The 18,454-nt window shown below is 40.9% G+C and overlaps 1 protein-coding gene across 1 annotated transcript in view; it reads right to left on the bottom strand.

Annotated features, from left to right (window-relative positions):
- The window catches only part of med30 (mediator complex subunit 30), a 36,240-nt gene that overhangs the window by 17,436 nt on the left and 350 nt on the right, over positions 1 to 18,454 (bottom strand). Inside the window, exons 2-4 of the mRNA XM_051390287.1 lie at positions 17,796 to 18,077; positions 15,158 to 15,316; positions 9,078 to 9,185 (exon numbers count right to left, since the gene is read on the bottom strand). Of these exons, the coding sequence (XP_051246247.1) occupies positions 9,078 to 9,185; positions 15,158 to 15,316; positions 17,796 to 17,975 (447 nt within the window). The 5' untranslated portion in view covers positions 17,976 to 18,077. The remainder of the gene's footprint in view (positions 1 to 9,077; positions 9,186 to 15,157; positions 15,317 to 17,795; positions 18,078 to 18,454) is intronic.

Here is an 18,454-nt window from a genome sequence, read left to right as displayed (position 1 = left end):
CAACCCATTAGGCACCAATGAATTATGGCTAATGCATCTTAAACATTTATGCAAACGCTGTTGACTTTCACGCATGCCCAAATCAACTCCTCATACACACACACACACATCTGCATAATCTACAACTCACTACGTACTACATGCATGAGAGGGAGTATTGAGATACGACATGCAGTACAAGAGCATTGCATAGAGCCAACAAGGACAAAAATGCACATTACATTCAGGCACCTTGGACCCTGAAGGGATATGCACATTCAAAAACACTTATTCAAATACATATTGTCACAGCAACATGCTTCCTAGTAAAGACACTTGTGGAGAGTGATGAGAGTGATGCCTCCCTCCTCCTCCCCCTCCAACGCTGGGCAGATTGCATCACCATCCGTCAGCCAGACTCCGACAAACAGCAATTACCCCAATCGACAGATAACGAGAGCAAGGCTATCACTCACAGCCAGGACACCCCATAAAGCAGCCAGACATTACCATGGAGGAGTCATTCATCTGCCTCTCCTCTAGCCATCCCCCCTTCCACCACCACTCCATCCTATTCTGATCTTTACTTCTACTACCTGTTCAACGCCAATCAGCTTGGGGGGTGGGCTTCAGGCTTCAAATGAAATATGATATGGGCCTGGGGTTGTGGGGAATGGGATGGAGCTGAAGTGACAACTACGTAGAGGGTCAGGGTCACTTCCTTTCCGGTTTAAGATGCAGTTAATTTAAAGGCAGCTAGATGGTGTCTCAGAGTAAATGACAACTGCAGAACAGGATGTGTGTTTTTTACACTTGACCGGCAAAGTTGATGCATCGATAAAAAAGGTCAATAAATCATGACATTTATGAAGCATGGGAGTTAAACGACCACTGAAACTTCTACGTTGGAAACGAAGAACAGCAGAAGATGGAGACTATAGAGTTCCTAAACATAATACATGAAGCAAACACTATTAATTAATTAATTAATTAATTAATTAAACTACTACTAATATTTCCATCATGTTATCAACATTGTTTGCATTTGTTTTCAGGTTGGACTGTCGCTATTTTAATTACGTCATCTCACAGCAGCCTCTTCTTCTGCAATGGTTTCAGGGCACCCGACAGCTTTCAGTGCGTTGAACTACTAATATTCTAATAACATTAATGCTGTGCTTTCTCTTGCTGATTTTATTAAAATTCAGTTTAACTATGCTGCACTTGCACTACATTATTTGGAATGAAACAGTTTTGATAATAGATTAAGTTAGTTAAAGTTATTTTTTAAGCAAAAGTGGAAAACAAAATCTGTCCTTGGTTTTCTTTCTCTGTTCTATAATAGCATACTGAATCTCTATGAATTCTTGTCTGCTGATTGAATCTGAAGAAGACACCTTGGGCTCTTGGATACTTTGCTAAATATTTTTCACTATTTTCTGAAATTTTTTTTAATACTTTTTTTTGTTAACTGACATTTTTGAACAAACGATGAATCAAGAAAACAATTAGCAGATTAATCTCTAATGAAAAAAAACCTTAGTTGCAGCCCTAATGGCAACAAGAAGATGCCTTATTACTCTCCAGCAATCAATAGTGTGTTGACACAACAAGTCAGAGTCTCATAGCTAATTGAACTAGTTCTAATGAGTGCCTTGGTGACAAGATTATTGTTTTATTAAGGGGATATTAAGTCAAACTCAAATTGGGTCGTCGCCACTGCTGGTATTGTCATCACATGAGGGCCACTTGCAGGCCCGCCACCACGAGGGGGCTAAAGGGGGATCAGCCCCCTTTGTTTAAACTTATGTACATGTAAACTATCAGGCCGTGCTGTCCATAGTACTGAAGCGGAACGGAGGAGATCAACAGACAGACAGAACCTGCTTTTTTTTGTGGTTATATATAGAATGGTGTTTTTGTTTTAATTGTATATTAAGGGATAGTTTAAATTAATATTAAATAACTCAATAATAATCTGGATTACATTACATTTCTTACATAAATACAATATGTTTTAAAAACAGCAAATAGTCACAGTGCGAAAATATAAATCATGTATAGAAATCAAAATATCTGATGCATCAAGTTGCATAGATAATCGTTTTATCATGGCACTGTCGCCCTCTGAATCAGAATCGAATCGACTTGTGAGGTGCCTAGAGATCCCCACCCCTATTAAAGAGATACATGTTTTTAAGCATGTTTGCTTTAACTGACATGTCTCTCAGGGTATCACACACAGCAGTGGCAGTGGTAGCCACTTAACTGCACCAATGTCAACTTCACTTAATTCTTCTTGCCAAACTTGGATTTTATGGCCATGAGAGCAAGCAGTAAACCAAATATCATGCTACAAACTGTCCCTCGATGACGTCAGAGATGCTATTTTGATATTTTTCTGCAGTCTATAGCGGAAACAGGGCTTGGGACAGGGCTGTGGAAAGGATTAAGGAGGGATTGGACAGCGTGGATATTTTGGGCTGAGCCAACACTTCTACTTTACATTATTCCCTCTTGTGGAGCACAGAACACATACTTCGATGGCTCTCTTCAGATCTCTTTCTTCTGTTAAATGGTAACAAGGTTGGTGTCTGTTCCAAGGTTATTTCACTCAGAACAGAGTGTACTAAAATCCCCATCCATGGATTCAGAATCCGATTACCCTGCAGTCCTATCACTCTGCCTATCGCCCCTTCCCATGAAGATGCATTATATCACTGTTCATTATTTACAGCAGTGAGTGAATTTAAATTTTGATAAAAGTCATCTTTTGAAAAAAAAAAAAAAAAACTCTGTTTCAAGGGAAAATATGAGGCAAGCAATCTTAAACCAGTGTGACATATCAGCTGGAGAGTTTGAAGCATGCTTGGACTTATCTTTTCACTTATGCATCAATCTTCTCTCTCTCTCAGCATCCTGTTACAGAAGGAATCCTATTTTCCCTGCTGCAGCTGAATTTCATCAGTCTTCTGTTATTATTCTTTTTGAAGACCCTATCTGAATGGTAGCGGCCTAACTCTGACAATCCACAACTGTCTACACATCTATCAATCCATTCTTTCATCAATCTTTTACCTGTCTGTACATCAAGAGGCCCCTGACTCTCTGCTACCGCTATACGCAGTTTCATTCGTTTCAAAAACGCCACACAAAATTGTTTTTACTTGCATTCTGCTACTTGTTTGTTTCTCTCAGTGTCCCTTCGTCCTTCACCCTCCACTTCACACATCTGCTCTCTCTGACAACACAGCTATCTGTCTGGTCATCCATCCATCTTCAAACACCATTCCCAACTGAACAGTCCATTTCCCTCTCTGCTTTTACTCAACAGAAGCTTTCTTTTCATATTTTTTGAAATCTTTCATCTACTACTCCATCAACCTTTTCATGATAACATCTCTACCATTTAGCTCTCTTTCCACCCTTTTCTTTCTCTCTGTATTCTTTTTTATCTGCCTTCCTCTTTCCTGCTACCTCACCCTCCTCCCAATAATCCCTCTCTCATCCAAAACTACCCCTATCTGGCTGGAGTGACTGCAGCAGATGTAGCCAGGCCACAAACATCTGCTTCCCCTGTTCCCGCTGCATCTCTACTCTGCTGATCAGACTAACCGCTTTAACTCCCCAAAGCTTGCTGTCCTTACGGCCGTCTTAATGTGCAGCTGGGCAGCCTGGGCAAAAATCACAGCTAAATATGCTGCAAACACATGAGGCATACACGGGATATCCGAGAGCCAGATTGAAAACTGTGCTTCTAATAAGTTCAAGTTGTAGCCTCTGGATAGGGCTTGAATATCTGAATAAAACAATAAGCACCGACATAAAATGTGCCCAAAATATGAACATTTTAAATTTAAATATACTGTAGAAGTTACATTGCTTGAAAATATTGATCATATGGCAGAACACACACAGCCTATTTCCCAAAAAGGGATAAAACAGGGATTGGTTGGTGGTCTCAAAAGTCAAATATTTAGACTGGAGACAGCTCAATTGTACTTTTAATTTAAGTAGCAATTGTGGATAATGGTGTGACAATAATTTGGCTGTTTAAAACCCCATTTGGCCACAAAGTGAATGAGACGATCCCAAACAGGGTATAGATTACTTAAAGTTTACACAAAATAGGGAGGAGATGATGTATACAGTTAACTAAGCCAAATATCCTCGGCTAACAAAAGACCAGGAAATACCACAAACTAAGTAAGCATACAGAGCACCCGCAATTAGACCCAATAACTCGAATGAGCTGCGAGGTGAAAGAAAAATCTCTGCAATAGTGAGAGTTGCACCAACAGAAAAAGTCAAAAATGATTATACCAGTATTTCATTTATCATTTGATTTAGTCTGGCAAGACTGGCTTTTTTGTATTTATTTAATTTAAGCAGACTCACTGATTGCAGAACATTTTCAGATTCTAAATTTGTTGTAGGAAATTTTAAGCTTAAAGGTCTCTGACCGCTAACAGCGTTATGGTTTCTCTGCATGCAGGTGACATGAAGCAAAATCTAGGCCAACAGTTTGACATTATTCAACTGCTCCATGGGTGCTGGCAAGAAATGCAGCAATGCGCCAAAAAAATGCAGGGAAGAAGAATGTGGTTAAAGAGCTTTATTTTTTTGTGCATTAGGTGTATGGTGCAGTATATTTTACACCAAAATAAATGAAATATGTCTTTCTACTTCATACACTGTACAGTATAACAAGGTAGTTTATATATATATATATATATATTTATATATAATAAGGAGCCAGGATAGGTTGCTATGTGTTAAGGATTGCAGACAGTAAGGAAAGCTTACCCTAAATATATTACGGTGGCCTGTTTACTCAATCTCTATATACTTGGATCATTTGACGGAACTCAATTTGCATGCTAATGCTTTGCATAGGGGGAAGGTCATATCATAAACAAGGTTATTTATCACATCCATACACGGGTCTCTAATAGGACAAAATTACTCTCACTTACAAGTCCAGAAAGAAAAGAGAAAAGGTTTTTAGTTTTGTTATTTTTTTTGCAGGAATGCTGAAAAAGAATGTCTGTATTTCAGGCCGGTATTGCGTTCAAAGATTTGGTCTAAGCGCTTGGTTATTTATCTACTACAATATCAGCAGGCTTTCACCATACTCTTTGCAGCTATGGAGGCTTTGTGTGAAAAGGAGATGCTGTTTGTTTTGGACGTGGCTGAGTGCAGTTGAGCGCAGGGTTCACTGCAATGTTTCACTGTAGTGTTAACATTTAAAAGCAGCCAGGGGAGCTGTGCTGAGCTCTTAAAAATAACCAATTCTCATCTCTACTGCTGACTCTCCTGACCTTGGACCATTATCATTGCAGCACACTCAGACGGCTTGGCATGCACAATCTGTACCGAGCCTGCGCAATGCACATACAAAGAGAAGAAACAGGACGCAGCACACACTGAAAGCATGTGTGAAAGTGCGAGATGCAAACACAATCTTGTCTCTTTAAAGAAAGAACAGCTTTTTTTCCCCCTCTCTCTCACTCAATATACACACACACTCATATATAACAAAACAAATCCATGAAAGACGAGGCAAACTAAAAAGGACTCTTAAATAATGCATGATGTGTTTTACCTGAACCTTTGCCATGCTCCACTGTCCATAACTACTGAACTCGGGTGAGATATGGGAACTGCTGGGAGGTACTACTGCTGGCTGTTTACCTGCATCTAGGCAGGATCTAGGTTTCATCGACCCAAGGCTGATATTTGCACACAGCGCTTTAATGTCATCTTGATGTGCCTGTTTTCCAGGGAGAGATTTAACCTAATCCTGGACTCAAAAATAATCTATGATGGCAAATGCCAGAACATCAAAGGGCACGGTTTGTCAGTGTTATGGGAACCTATGTCATGTCCCAGTGGTCAGTTCAGCAATGCTATGCAGCACTGTGACAAAAAAAGACATCTTAAGACAGTTATTTTTGCATTTTGCTTCATTTATCATGTCTTCCACTATAACTGTAAGATTTTTACTTATAATACTACTAAAACATTGCATTTTGATCATAGTTATGGTTGACAATTATCTGCAAAAGCCACTCAATGTATTTACATTCAGTAATTACCACTCAATACTGTAGTTTTCATTGTTAGTAGCAGGGTCTGCCCTTACCACACTGGAATAATCTTGCCTACCTACGCACAAGTGATTCACAAGAAATTATGCATGCATGTTATCCAACATTACTGTTTGTAATTGTAGCTAATTTATAACAGCGGTGTTGCTGCTATGTTCGGTTATTTCCTACTGCTGCTGGGTCACATTAATAGGAATTTGTATAAGAATAAATACTGGAAACAGGGGGTAACAGCTAGCCTGGCTCTGTCCTTAGGTCACAATTCACCAACCAGCACCTCTAAAGTGATGGCTTTTATTTTGAAGCAGTCACAAGAAGTGCAACGTATTTGTCCTCAAGGTTTGACATCAACAATCTACAAAACAAAAATATTTTACATAATATAATATTTTTTAGCATTTTCTAAACTTTTAATATCACATTAATTAAGACTTTGGACTTAAATTTAAATATTACACTAAAATATTAGTTATTTCTAAGTGTGCTCCAATTGATCAGCCACTAAATAGATTAATAGATTGATCATAGACTTACTTGCGGGCCAACCGTATATTAACAGCCTGCTAGTAGATCTATGTGATCATTATCAGTCGACACTGCTTCCAGCGTTCAGACCCAAAAACCCTGATTGGAGAACTCTTAGTAAGTAGTTGTTGCAGTGTGAGGATTAGTTTCTTTCACAGCCTCAACCACAATTTAGTTTATTTAGTTAATATTATTGGATTATGTTTAAATTCATTGATGCATCTCTATGCTCAAATTTACCTTGTTTGTCCGTCGAGTCAAGTTTACTTATACAGCCCAAATTCCCATATCACAAATTTGCCTCAAGGGGCTTCACAGTCTACAGCACACGACACCCTCTAGCCTTGGACCCTCGTCTGTAGCATGTAACTAAGCCATGACTCAGGATTAAATCTTTCAGACTTTGACTGACAACATGGCGTGTCAGTCTGAAGAAAAGTTCCCTGCTCTGCACTTCAGAGTGTCATAAAACAGCCTCTCTATCAGAGCTGCAAAACATATCTGACAGTGAATATATTTGAAAAAGCTCTTAGGTGTGTTTGATGTCTGACACTTGAAACCACTCCAAAAGTGAAAACATCACTCACAAGATACGAAGAAAAATCATCTGTTCTGTTCTTCTGTTAATATTGAAAACATCATCAGCTACTATCTCGCTCAAGTCAGACCCTGCCGCCAGTGGTCAGTTCATTCTCTTTGATATTTGCATCACATTTATATACTATAAGGGGTAACTAGCTCACTTTTATGCATATTATCAACACAAAGCCATTCATTCTTACCATTTTATGATCTGTGGTCAGTGGGGTAAAGCAGATATGTCACAATCGTCTAAGCCATGACTTAACTTCACAGAGCTCACAACCATACAAGAAGGCCGGAACATGGTATGAACTAGTAAAGCGAGGGCTTCACCTTTATCTTACCCTCACTTGCGAACAAGATACCGAGATACTTGAAATCGCTCACTCGGAGCAGCAACTCAGGCCCAACCTAACAGAGGGCAGTCCACAGTTTTATGGTTAAGTACCATAGGCTCAGATATTGAGGTTGTGAGTCTCATTCCCTGTGCTGGAGATCGTGGTCCAATGAAGCCAACAGAACTACATCATCGACAAAAAGCAGAGATGCAATCCGAACCAGTCATTCTCCAACCCTCAGCTTCATGGAAAGAATAATCACTGATAAGTAAAGTGAGCAAGTTTGACTCATCATCAAGACTACGGATAGAACTTTTACCTACACAAGTGGTCTTATCGGGTAGCTTGAAGCCACAGCCTTAGCACTACCTGTCACAAGACACCTTGAGGGACAACGCCTTGAGCCTTCTCTCAAACTCCGAAGTCTCCTCCACTATCCCCAGGAAATGAGGTGAGCAGAGGTAGTTACTGTTAATGACAGTTCAGTTATACCTCATTCATTAAATACATGGAACTCCCTGTTCCTATATCCTCCTGTTTTTTTACCTTAAGAAACCCTGTGGTCACTGTTCCATTACCAGGTGTGAATCTTTGTTTCAACAATCGACAGGAGCCTCCTTTCCAGCCGACCCACGTTTAAGAAGGCTGACCAGGGTGATACACTGATAACAGGAGCACACCTTCCAGTCCCTTTTAAAACTGGGAACCACCCTTGCGAGCCAGTCCATAGGTACTGTCCCCCCTCCATGTGATGTTGAAGGGGTATTTTCAAATAAGATAACCTAACAATATCCAGAGCCTGCAGCATCCAAGGGCAAAACTCATCCACACCGTGTGCCATCCCACCTTGGAGCTTTCTGACTACTTCAGTAGATGTCCTTCGTTAACAACCAAAGACTGTCATCAAGTTATTCCCTCCCACGCCTGCACAGAATCTACATGCACGAACACCCAAATACTTTTACAGTCCTAGAGAGGAAATTACAAAAGATTTACACAGAGCTTGGAATGACAAACTACATGAATGTAGCCTCCAAATTTGGAAATGCAATACTTGTTAATAGCATTTCCCACCAGCATATTGCCCCCTTTAAACACACAAACTCAATCCGCAGACAATAAAGTTTATCAAGTGTAGCCTCTTAACAAACCTCGTCTTTACAACCTGAACGGTTGCTATCCAAATAATGGAAAGTCGGCTATTAAACCCTCAGGTTAATGACGGTTAGTAAAATTACTAATCTGTAATGAAATTCATGCCTAATTATTATTTCCTATCTTTTAGTTGATGCTGTTTTCCCTCCAGCTCAGGTAAATGTGATTTGAAATGTCTGGAGGCTCATGGATCTCAGAGGTGAACTGAAACTTTACTGATCTGAAATAACATCATGTTAAGCCCTGATAAAATTTCCTGATATCAGTTTGTAAAACTTTTTTCAGTTTTCTTTTATTACCCTCCCACCTTCTCATACTATTACCACTGGCTGGGAATCAAACCTGTAACCCTAACAGTGTTGTGCTATTGAGATACAGAACACAATACCTTGTTGACCTCCAGGATTTCTCTCCTCTCCTCGGTGGCAGGGCGGCTCTGGGCGGCCGAACGATCCTCGTGTTTTGAGCTGTCATCCTCCACAAAGGGTATCAGTTGCTGTAGGGAACAAAAAAATCTGGCTATATTATTTACTGTAAGCAAGACAACTGTAAGATGATCACTTCCAAAATGCTGACTTATTCAACTGATTTGGACTGCTTAAGTTGATCATTTACAGTGGTACTGTACATACACAATCAACACTGTGAAAGTATCGTTAACAGTTTCAGGTTTTTTTTTTTCAGTCTTTCTGGAATAAAACTCAGTCCCTAATGCACTTTTCTCTTGTTTTCCTCCCCTCTTACTCTGCCCATAGTTCAAATACATTAAAAGCACTGGGCTACATATTCGTTTTTTTCCCTATATACCTGGTGAGTGCAGTTATATGTCAGATTTATGTACGTATAGGCAATCTCAACCTATGGGTGTTTCCAAATACTCAAGATATGCCTGTGCTGTCTCATAATCTTGTTCCCATGAAGTGATGAAAATGGGGATTCTGTGTAGGCTCACACAGAACACAGTAAGTCTCACCTGTCTCTCCTCACCGTACAGAGAAACAGGGAGAGAGAACGAGTGACAGAAAGCGAGTGGGAGATTAATTCATTTTTCAATGCTCTGTGTGCTTGACCTTGTCTGCTTGACACTACAGTGAGGCTGATGTGCAAGAGCCTTCAGGCGAGGCGGCATTCCTGAGAGCCGACAGGGTCACTGCCTGCTGCTTTACATCACACTGCCCCCTAGTGGTCACCTTAGGGAGGAGGACAGCAGGAGGCTTGCTGCAGTCACACATCTAGTAATGTGTGAATGTCTTGAAAACACACTGTTCCTTGTATAACGCATAGCAATTACATAAAGGGTCTTACACTGAGAATGTGTTATTGCTATGCTTGATGAGCTACTGAAGGGAAATGGACTCCAAGAGACTGTAATGCACACACAGTATAAATGTAGTCACATGTATGTGCTATTGTACAGAAGTCCCAAGAAATACATAGTAGGAGTTAGGCGGTATCCATTTTTGTTGACCACAGTTTAGCACTCTCCAACATACCAATTTTGGTGCACAATTTTCAAACACATGATACCGCTTTTAATGGGTTTCAACTGAAGTAGCAAGGATAATCTGCAATAGTTCATTACACTTAAAGCAAGGAGTTCCTCATGCAAGAAAAAAAATAAACATTCCTTCCAAAAACAAAAACTGTCATACCAGACAAGATCGCAAACACAGATTAGGTAGGAGACTCTCCAAACAGCTAGGAGCCAATAAAAACTGCCATACGGTGGGAAAACACACCTTGGTCCAATAACGACTTGGCACGATGCTAATCTAAATCATGCAAAGTTCTTTACGTTATTCTGCTTGACTACAGCGCTTGACCTGAGGTTGTGCAGCTGCAGGCCCTGCGGACACTAGACTATGATAGGAGTAAGCTGCTTCGTCTGGAAGCAATGACTGACTGGTGTTTCAGTACAGCTGGAGCTGGCCAACATCAAGACTAACATAAAAGGAACACAAAAAAAAAGACAGCAGACAGAGAGAAATGTAGACAAACAGATGAGGAAAGAGGAGAAGACTGCAAGACAATGGGCAAAATGTCAGATAGAGAGAAAAAAAGCGAGGTTGAAGAGGGCAGGGTGACGGGTGGGAAAAGAGGAGGAAAGAAAGAGAAGAGAAAACAAAATCAGAAAAAAGAGGAGAGAGAGACAAAGAGACAAAGAGGCTAAGAGGGGAAAAAAAGAATGACAGAAAGATGAAAAAATCTGGATAACTTTCTGTGCTCCTGTCAGTTTCCAGGCCGAGGTCCGCGCCAAACTGTAAACTCCCGACGGTTGGAAGGAGAAAAAACAGCAAGGACATGTGCAGGATATTATATCAGACAAACTATGAGCTTGTATCTGGCTCAAGAAAACTTTAAGTAGGAAAAGGGGAAAGTTTTTTCATTAGATAATTTCAGACCGAAGCCAATGACATATCGAATTTAAAGGTAGTGGGCAGATTTTGGCAGCTTCTGGGGGGAAAATGAAATGTGCTGAGTAGGGTGGGAAAGATGGATGGAGAGTGTATTATGTGTGTGTGTGAGTGGGTGCACGTGTAGTCACGCAGCTTGTGTGTGTGAGTGTGCCTGTGTGAGTCATAACCCCTGCCTCTTGCACAGAAAGATGGATGTGGTTTCCTGCCTGACAGAGAAGAATGGGCTAATGAAGTTCACCAGGTTGCCTCGCTGAGACAAAAAGAAAGAGGTAGAAAAGACAAGCCGAAAAAATAACAAAATAATAAGAAAATAACAGGGTGGACATGTAAAGCGAGAGGGAAATGAAATAGCTGTTCGGTGCAGGAAATGACAGAAGGGACGAATGCTGGCACAAAGGAGAAGCAGGAACAGAGGAAAAGCAGAAGAGAAAACTGGAGAGAAAGAGTGAAACAAAGCCAACATGAACACAGATTTAAAGAAAGAGAGAGAGAAAGAAAGAAAGAAATGGGAGAGGGAGCCAATACTAAGCAGCTATGAGGGAGAGAAAAAAGGACGAAAGGTGGAAAAAGAGGTATAGAAGGGAGAGAAAAGAAATACAGAAAGAAGGAGAAAGTGTGAGAGTTTGAGGGAAAAGAGGAAGGAAAAAGCTGCAACTGGGCAGCAACGAATGACAGCTGGAAAGAAAAAGCACAAAGCGCTGACGTGTGCATTTGGTCCAGCTGTTCATTAAACGGCTCTGTTGCTAATTAGGCTGCGATGAGGTCACACTGCCCGAGTCATTGATTCCACTTCCTGTTTCGAGCAGCCAATAGTGAGTGGCTGTCAGGCAGGCACCTGAATTCTCCGAGATGATAAATGGCATGCCTGCTGGGGCCAAAATCAACAACCCTCAGCCCCCAGACAAACATGGTGAGCTGAGCTATTGGCTGGTCAGCACTGGACCGGGTCTCAGCCTCAAGGGGAAATGAATAAACATTTAAATAAGGTGGAAATAAGAGGGAGAGAAATAGCTAGCTGGCGTAATGACTCAATGAGGGTTTACACCATTACAGCAAAGGAAAATGTCAGAGTGAACCCCTCATAAGTTTTGATTTAGGGGTGGAACTGCAGACCGGAGTCATTTTGAACGACCATTGGATAGATTATTCGAAATGCTTCTGAGCAAGTGTATTATTCAATGCGGTGGCAGCCATCACAAATTTGTTCCAATTTAAGACTGGTCTCCTCCCACATCCTCCTTTATCCTCAGTAGGAGTCTGGTGAGAGAGATTAGCTCCAGGCCAATCTGTAGAAATTGGGAAGGGACTGCCGCAGTCATAAATCCAATCAAACAGTGGTGGATAGCCTAGCTGTAGCCCTGCATGGAGCCTCGAACAGTGCACGCCCAGTGAGCCTTTATGTGTGTGAATATGTGTGTGTGTGTGTGTGTGTGTGTGTGTGTGTGTGTGTGTGTGTGTGTGTGTGTGTGTGTGTGTGTGCATGACAAAGTGCACGTGTGTGTTGAAAAAACACCATTGTGACATGCCACAGTGCACCACATGCATGTCTATGTTGTATATATTCAGTGTGTGGGACACAACTGTGCACATGCATGTGTATTTCTGTGTGCGTCTGTGCAGGCAGGCAGGGAGGGTTGGTGTGCGGCTGAGCTGAAGTGCTGTTGTTCCTGAAGGTGGATGGTGAACGTAACCAGCAGTAAAGAGACTCTGGAGACTCACCTGAAGCGACCAATGAATCTGCTGCGAGCGGAGAAAAGACAGACCTAGAGGGAGTAAGTGAGATAAGAGTCCCCTGGGGTAAGGATGTGTGTTTGTGTGTGCGGCTATGTGAGTGTGTGTGAGTGTGTATGAGCGAGGGGGTGTGGCAGTAACAATGGCCTACTTCCTTGAAACTAACAGCTTCCTAATTTAGCAGGCAGTTTGTGTAAAAAGCTGGGCTATATGAGGCAAAGGCTGAAAACGCACAAAAGAAAAATCACGGCACACAAATGCAGCATGTGTTTGCATCTGGAGGGATCAATCAAATAATGTCAAATTAAAAATGTAGTTCCACCACGGTAGTTACAACCACACCATGTAAGCTCTATTGCAGAGGTTGCGGTACTGTGTATGTATTAAAAGCAAAACTTGATTTGGATAACATCTCAGTAGCCACTGAGAGTGTAACTATCAATAGATAAAATGAGAACTGTCAGAAAACCTGCGAACATGTCCTTTTAAATTGGTCACAAATGAATATTGTTAATGTAATTATTGCTGTATAACAATGTCCTCTGCATGCTTATGGTTTGCTAAGCCTGTATCTTGTTTACTGTCAGGATTACCTTTTATTTACTGACTCTATCTGTTCTTGTTGTTTTGTTTATATTATTCTCTGAACTGTTAAAAGGACATCGTTGTAAAAGGGCATGTACGCTCAGCCAACCTATGCTGTTTACATAAAGATTAAATGAATAAAATACAGTAACATTACAAGCCCTTTATTACTCCATGTGAGGGGTAAAATATTTGAAACACTAGGCAATGATGTAATAAAATGTAAGGCAAAATAAAGATAATAATAAGGGATTAATCACTATCTAATATAAGCAATGTGATTGTTTTATTTTATTGCATTTGTACATTTCATTTCATTTAAAGGGACTTTTCTATTACATTCTAAAAAGCTCTCTTATGAGCACAGATTACTGAGTAACTTAGAGAAAATATCTTTCCAGTTAAGTATTTTCTCCTTCAACATCATATGACTTCATATTCACACCATAACACCCTTTACTATGCTACACTCTACTGGTGGCCACAGGGGACCTCCATAGGTTAAGTGTCCTAATCAGGGTCAACATGTCACTTTTTAGGAAGGGGTCTCCTTGCTCAGGTTTTGTGATCAGACTGGAAAGCTCATCGATTTAAATTTGTATGACTGCTGGAGGTGCTGCTAGCATCCTCAGACTGGTAAACTCTCCCTGGGTACGGTTTATATAACTTAAAGTGCCAGAGCTGTTAGACTAAATAAACTGTACCTGATAAAGGGCTAAAGGGAAACACACACATGCAGAGTCTTACACACATCAAAACACTTGCACCTGTTGTTATGTGTTGTCATATTTATGACTCTCCTATTTTTTTAGGGCTGTACCCAACTCAGAATTGTGTCAGTTGAATTGGATTTGCTGATCAATACAAAGATTCAACTATTTGTTCCTTTTATTTATGTTCCATACCACACTAAACTTCTGTATCACCAGCAGTGGAAACGCAGCTACTACGAGTCTCAAGTTTTAATGCCTTTCTTCGTCATCTGGGATGTAAAAAACATCATATTTACACACATCCGGAGAAAGTAAAATAGTGCAGCCTGCTAATAGTTCAGTTCTAAAATGAACCATGCACCACAGAGTATCTCTGCTGATGGGCTGCTGCAGCGCTGTCAGCCAAAGAGTCAAAGTGGACGGCAGTAGAGGAAGGCGAACCACTGTCTGGTTCAAAAGTGGTTTAGCCGATTTTACTGACAGTCAATACCAGAGCAGAGAGCATCGGAGCAGCTGCTGCTCAGCTGTCCGGCGTCACGTTGTCTTCCATTAACTATCCCTCTTCTCTGCTTCCATCACAGTTAGTTTTATGTGCATTTTGAGACTCATTTTGTAAAGTTTACATCCTGTCCTGATGGCGTCATGGGTGGCGGCCTTTTTGGTAGCAGCCCTACTATTTTCCAACATCAACTTCACAATTTTATGATGACATTTGTTACCCAGATCAGCACAATCCAGCTACTGTACCCTGACTACTACTTCTGTCTAAAAAGCTGAAAATACCCAATGCACAGCAGTGCTTTCTCCTCTGGGTGCCAGCTGATGCAGAGCAAACCAAAGTAAACTACTTCTGTCAGTTTGACATGTCCAGTGTGTGCTACAGCAACAGCACTCACAAATGATTACCTGTATTCACACTGGCCCAAACAACTGATAACACACTGCAAACACATACACTTGCCTTCCAATTACATTAATATGAGAAAATGTTGTCAAATCTTGTCTGTGTCCCCGTGTCTCACCTCTGGAGGTATGGGGTCCATCCCAGCGCAGTTTTCATTGCATTTGTCGTAGACGAGGCGCAGCTTGCGGAACAGCACAGAAAGCATCCGTAGGTGCTCCTGGAGTTTCCCCAGCCTGTCCTGGTGGGTGTTGGGGTGGTAAGTCACTCCATTAGGCAGCTGAGAAGCACCAAAGAGGAAACGTTTGGTGTTAAGCAAAGTACAAACCTAAACTTGTTATTAGCTAGAGCTAATAAAAAGCAACAGTCATTGATTCCCAACGACTGCCAAAAGCACTACAAACCCCTCTGTTGTTCCCTAACTGGTAATAGGTCATTAGAAGCCTTCTACTAATGCACAATAGATGCAACTTCATTCCCGATAACAAAGTGATGGGTTCCTTTCTAGCAAATGGGCTACAGAGGAAACTTAAAAATGTGTCCAACATTTTTGTGTTGAGGCAACAATATAGCATCTGGTCTTGATAATATAATAAAATCACAGTTTAAACTACCAAACACAAACTCAGCTGCATCAAAGGTTAACTGCTTCAGCTGCAGCACTCTGAATGTTTTCACTCTCACACTGAGGCAGCATTACTGGCTTTCAACTACAATGGGTGTTAAAGAGTAACAAGACATGGGTTTTTTTTATTCAGAGGATCGACAAGCCTCCGGGGCAGCACTGTCTGATTATAAACATCCTACATAACATGAAACAAGCCTGCCTTCGGGGCAAGCAAAGAGAAGGGAGAGACACAGTGAATCAGAGACACAGTGGGGAGACAGACATACAGACAGAGAGGGAGGGAAGAGAAGATAAATGAAGAATTTTTATGAGTATAAAGACAGCCTGGGATCTAAAAAACAAGTCACAACAATGCTGTTTGTGCATTCTGTGGCTCAGGCAAGCTTGTTTGGCCCGTCTCTGGCTGTCATTTTAACAAGGTGCAGGAGGAGCGTCTCAGAGGAGCAGGCAGACTTCCATGATAAACTCATGCTGACCTCGTCTTCAGGACACCGTCAGGGCTGAACTACATGTGAACTGCAGAGCAAACTGGTGTGAAAACTCCTGTAATCCCCCCAAAAAACGCTCAAGGAATCACCTAGATTAACTTTCCGCCATTACTTGATTGCACTAATGTACTGTGTAACAATTAGAGACATGTTTGAGGTATCAGTATCACTTACAAGCGTGTGATGCAGTCTCCAAACAAATAGATTTGTCTCACAAACAAATGCAGAACCAAAAGTTAGTCTGCAATAGCTCCTTCTACATTCAACGACAAAGAGAGAAAGTAGCGGTCCTTCAACTGAACACCCAAGAGAGCAAAATCCTTACTTAGTTGGATTTCTTATCATAAACATTTTGACAACACTCGTCATACAACATCACTGTTTGGAAATATGCATTATTCATCCTCATTTAAAAAAAATATTTAAAAAAACCACTGGAAAGGCAGACAACACACAATTCTGCAAAAAAAAACAACTTTGAATTCAACAATCTGGCCAAATTAAACAACTGCTTGGCCCATGTGAGAGACTGGATGTTGCTCTTCAACAGGCCCTAATCATCAGGCTCTCTTCACATATGCAACCAGTGCTTTGACCCATTATTCTTAAAACATGTAAGTGTTTTTGTAAGATCTTTGGTACAGTTTGTGACAGTCACCTTAACTTTGAGTAAAATAGTAAAATACTCAATTCATTCAAACATCCCTTCATTACTTGCCATAAAAGTTCCAGTATGTAACATTCAAGAGGATCTATTGGCAAAAATGGAATATAATATTTATAGGTTGTGTATATTCACCTAAAAATATGAATTACTGTGTTCTCATTACCTTAAAATGAGCTATTTTTATCTACAGAAGGAGCAGGTCCTCTTCTACGGAGGCTGCCATGTTTCTACAGTATCTCAGAACAGACAAACCTTTCACACTTTTGCAGCCACCGTAGTTCCTCCTGCACGCTTGGAAGGCTCAGCTGTATTCAAATGCAATGCTACTAAACTGCTATATCCCACTAAAGCCTACACACTGGTCCTTAAATGGTCCTAAAAAGTTATTTTAGAATCCATATAAAGGCCTTACGTGGTCACCAGATTACATGAGCCTTAAACTTTCTACTGTCCTCAAATGCCTCTTTGATGTACTGGTGTAAACCTTTGAGCTGCTGCTGAGTAAAAGTTGAAAATCAAGGGTTGATCATGCTTTTGGCTGGTTGTACTGATGTCTCAGCTTTGGAAGAGCATTACATTTAGTATTCAGTCAGCTTGCAACTGTCTGCTTTTAAATCTTGCATCAAAACACCTTTTTAAAAGAACTGCCTTCCTGAATGACAGCTCTTTTGTTATTTGCATAATAGTGCTCTGTCATGTTATCATCAGACCTATTATTACTATTTTTTTTATTTTGTGTTTATCTTTTGGCATTTTATGTTTATATTATGTGGTTTTATCTTTGGTATAGACCTGTTCAGTGATGTTGTGTCTCCATATTGCAGTTTCTACCCATCATTCTTATAGTTTTAAGTGTCTTCTAAGGACATTAAGGCTAAGAGAACTATGCAAAAACATATAAAAGACAGTAGGAGGGACAAAAAAAGACAACTGAAGGGGGACAGGCATGTGGGCAGAGATACTGAGTGACGCAGACCTGCATGTTCCTAAGGAGCTGGAAGATCTCCATGGTTCTGAGGACAATGTCTTGGACCGTCTCCTGGCCAATGCGGCACAGCGAGGCCGTGTTCACATCCCGTGCTGCCTGGGCCTGCTGCTGTTGCTGCGGCGGCGGAGGTTGCCCACCAAAAGGCGACACTAGCGGAGGGGTTGTCATGGAAACAGAAGGTGAAGATGCTGGTGGAGGAGATGTAGGTGTAGGTCCAGGTGAGGTGACCCCGTTCAAGGCGTATTCCACAGCAGCACACACCTTACATGCCTTCATGACAAGTGTTTTCCAGAGAAGAAAAGGAGAAATATTAAGACGATGGGGAAAGAAAGTATAAGCTGACAGTTAATGGAAGTCACTGCATTTATTCTAAGATGAGAAGAAGGAAACAATGGTCACATAATATATTACTGGCATAATATTTAGCTTGTATAATCAGTCAGCCACAGTAGTATGGTTAATAAAGTACAACACCATTTGTTCACTCAGGAAACGCAGTGCAGCTCTTTAAAAGCTTCACAGCTGTCACAAATGAACTAAAACGAAACGCTGTGTAGCTAGAAAAAGCTCCAACTCTGATTAAGTGTCTGAGCTAACGCTATAGCCTTTAATATAAGTTGTATATCGGGTAGTTAAACGTGCCTTTA

This window comes from Dicentrarchus labrax, unplaced genomic scaffold (assembly GCF_905237075.1).
Source record: "Dicentrarchus labrax unplaced genomic scaffold, dlabrax2021, whole genome shotgun sequence".
Taxonomy (NCBI): domain Eukaryota; kingdom Metazoa; phylum Chordata; class Actinopteri; family Moronidae; genus Dicentrarchus; species Dicentrarchus labrax.
Note: the sequence above shows the minus strand (reverse complement) of the source record. Positions and strands in the feature narration are given on the sequence as shown.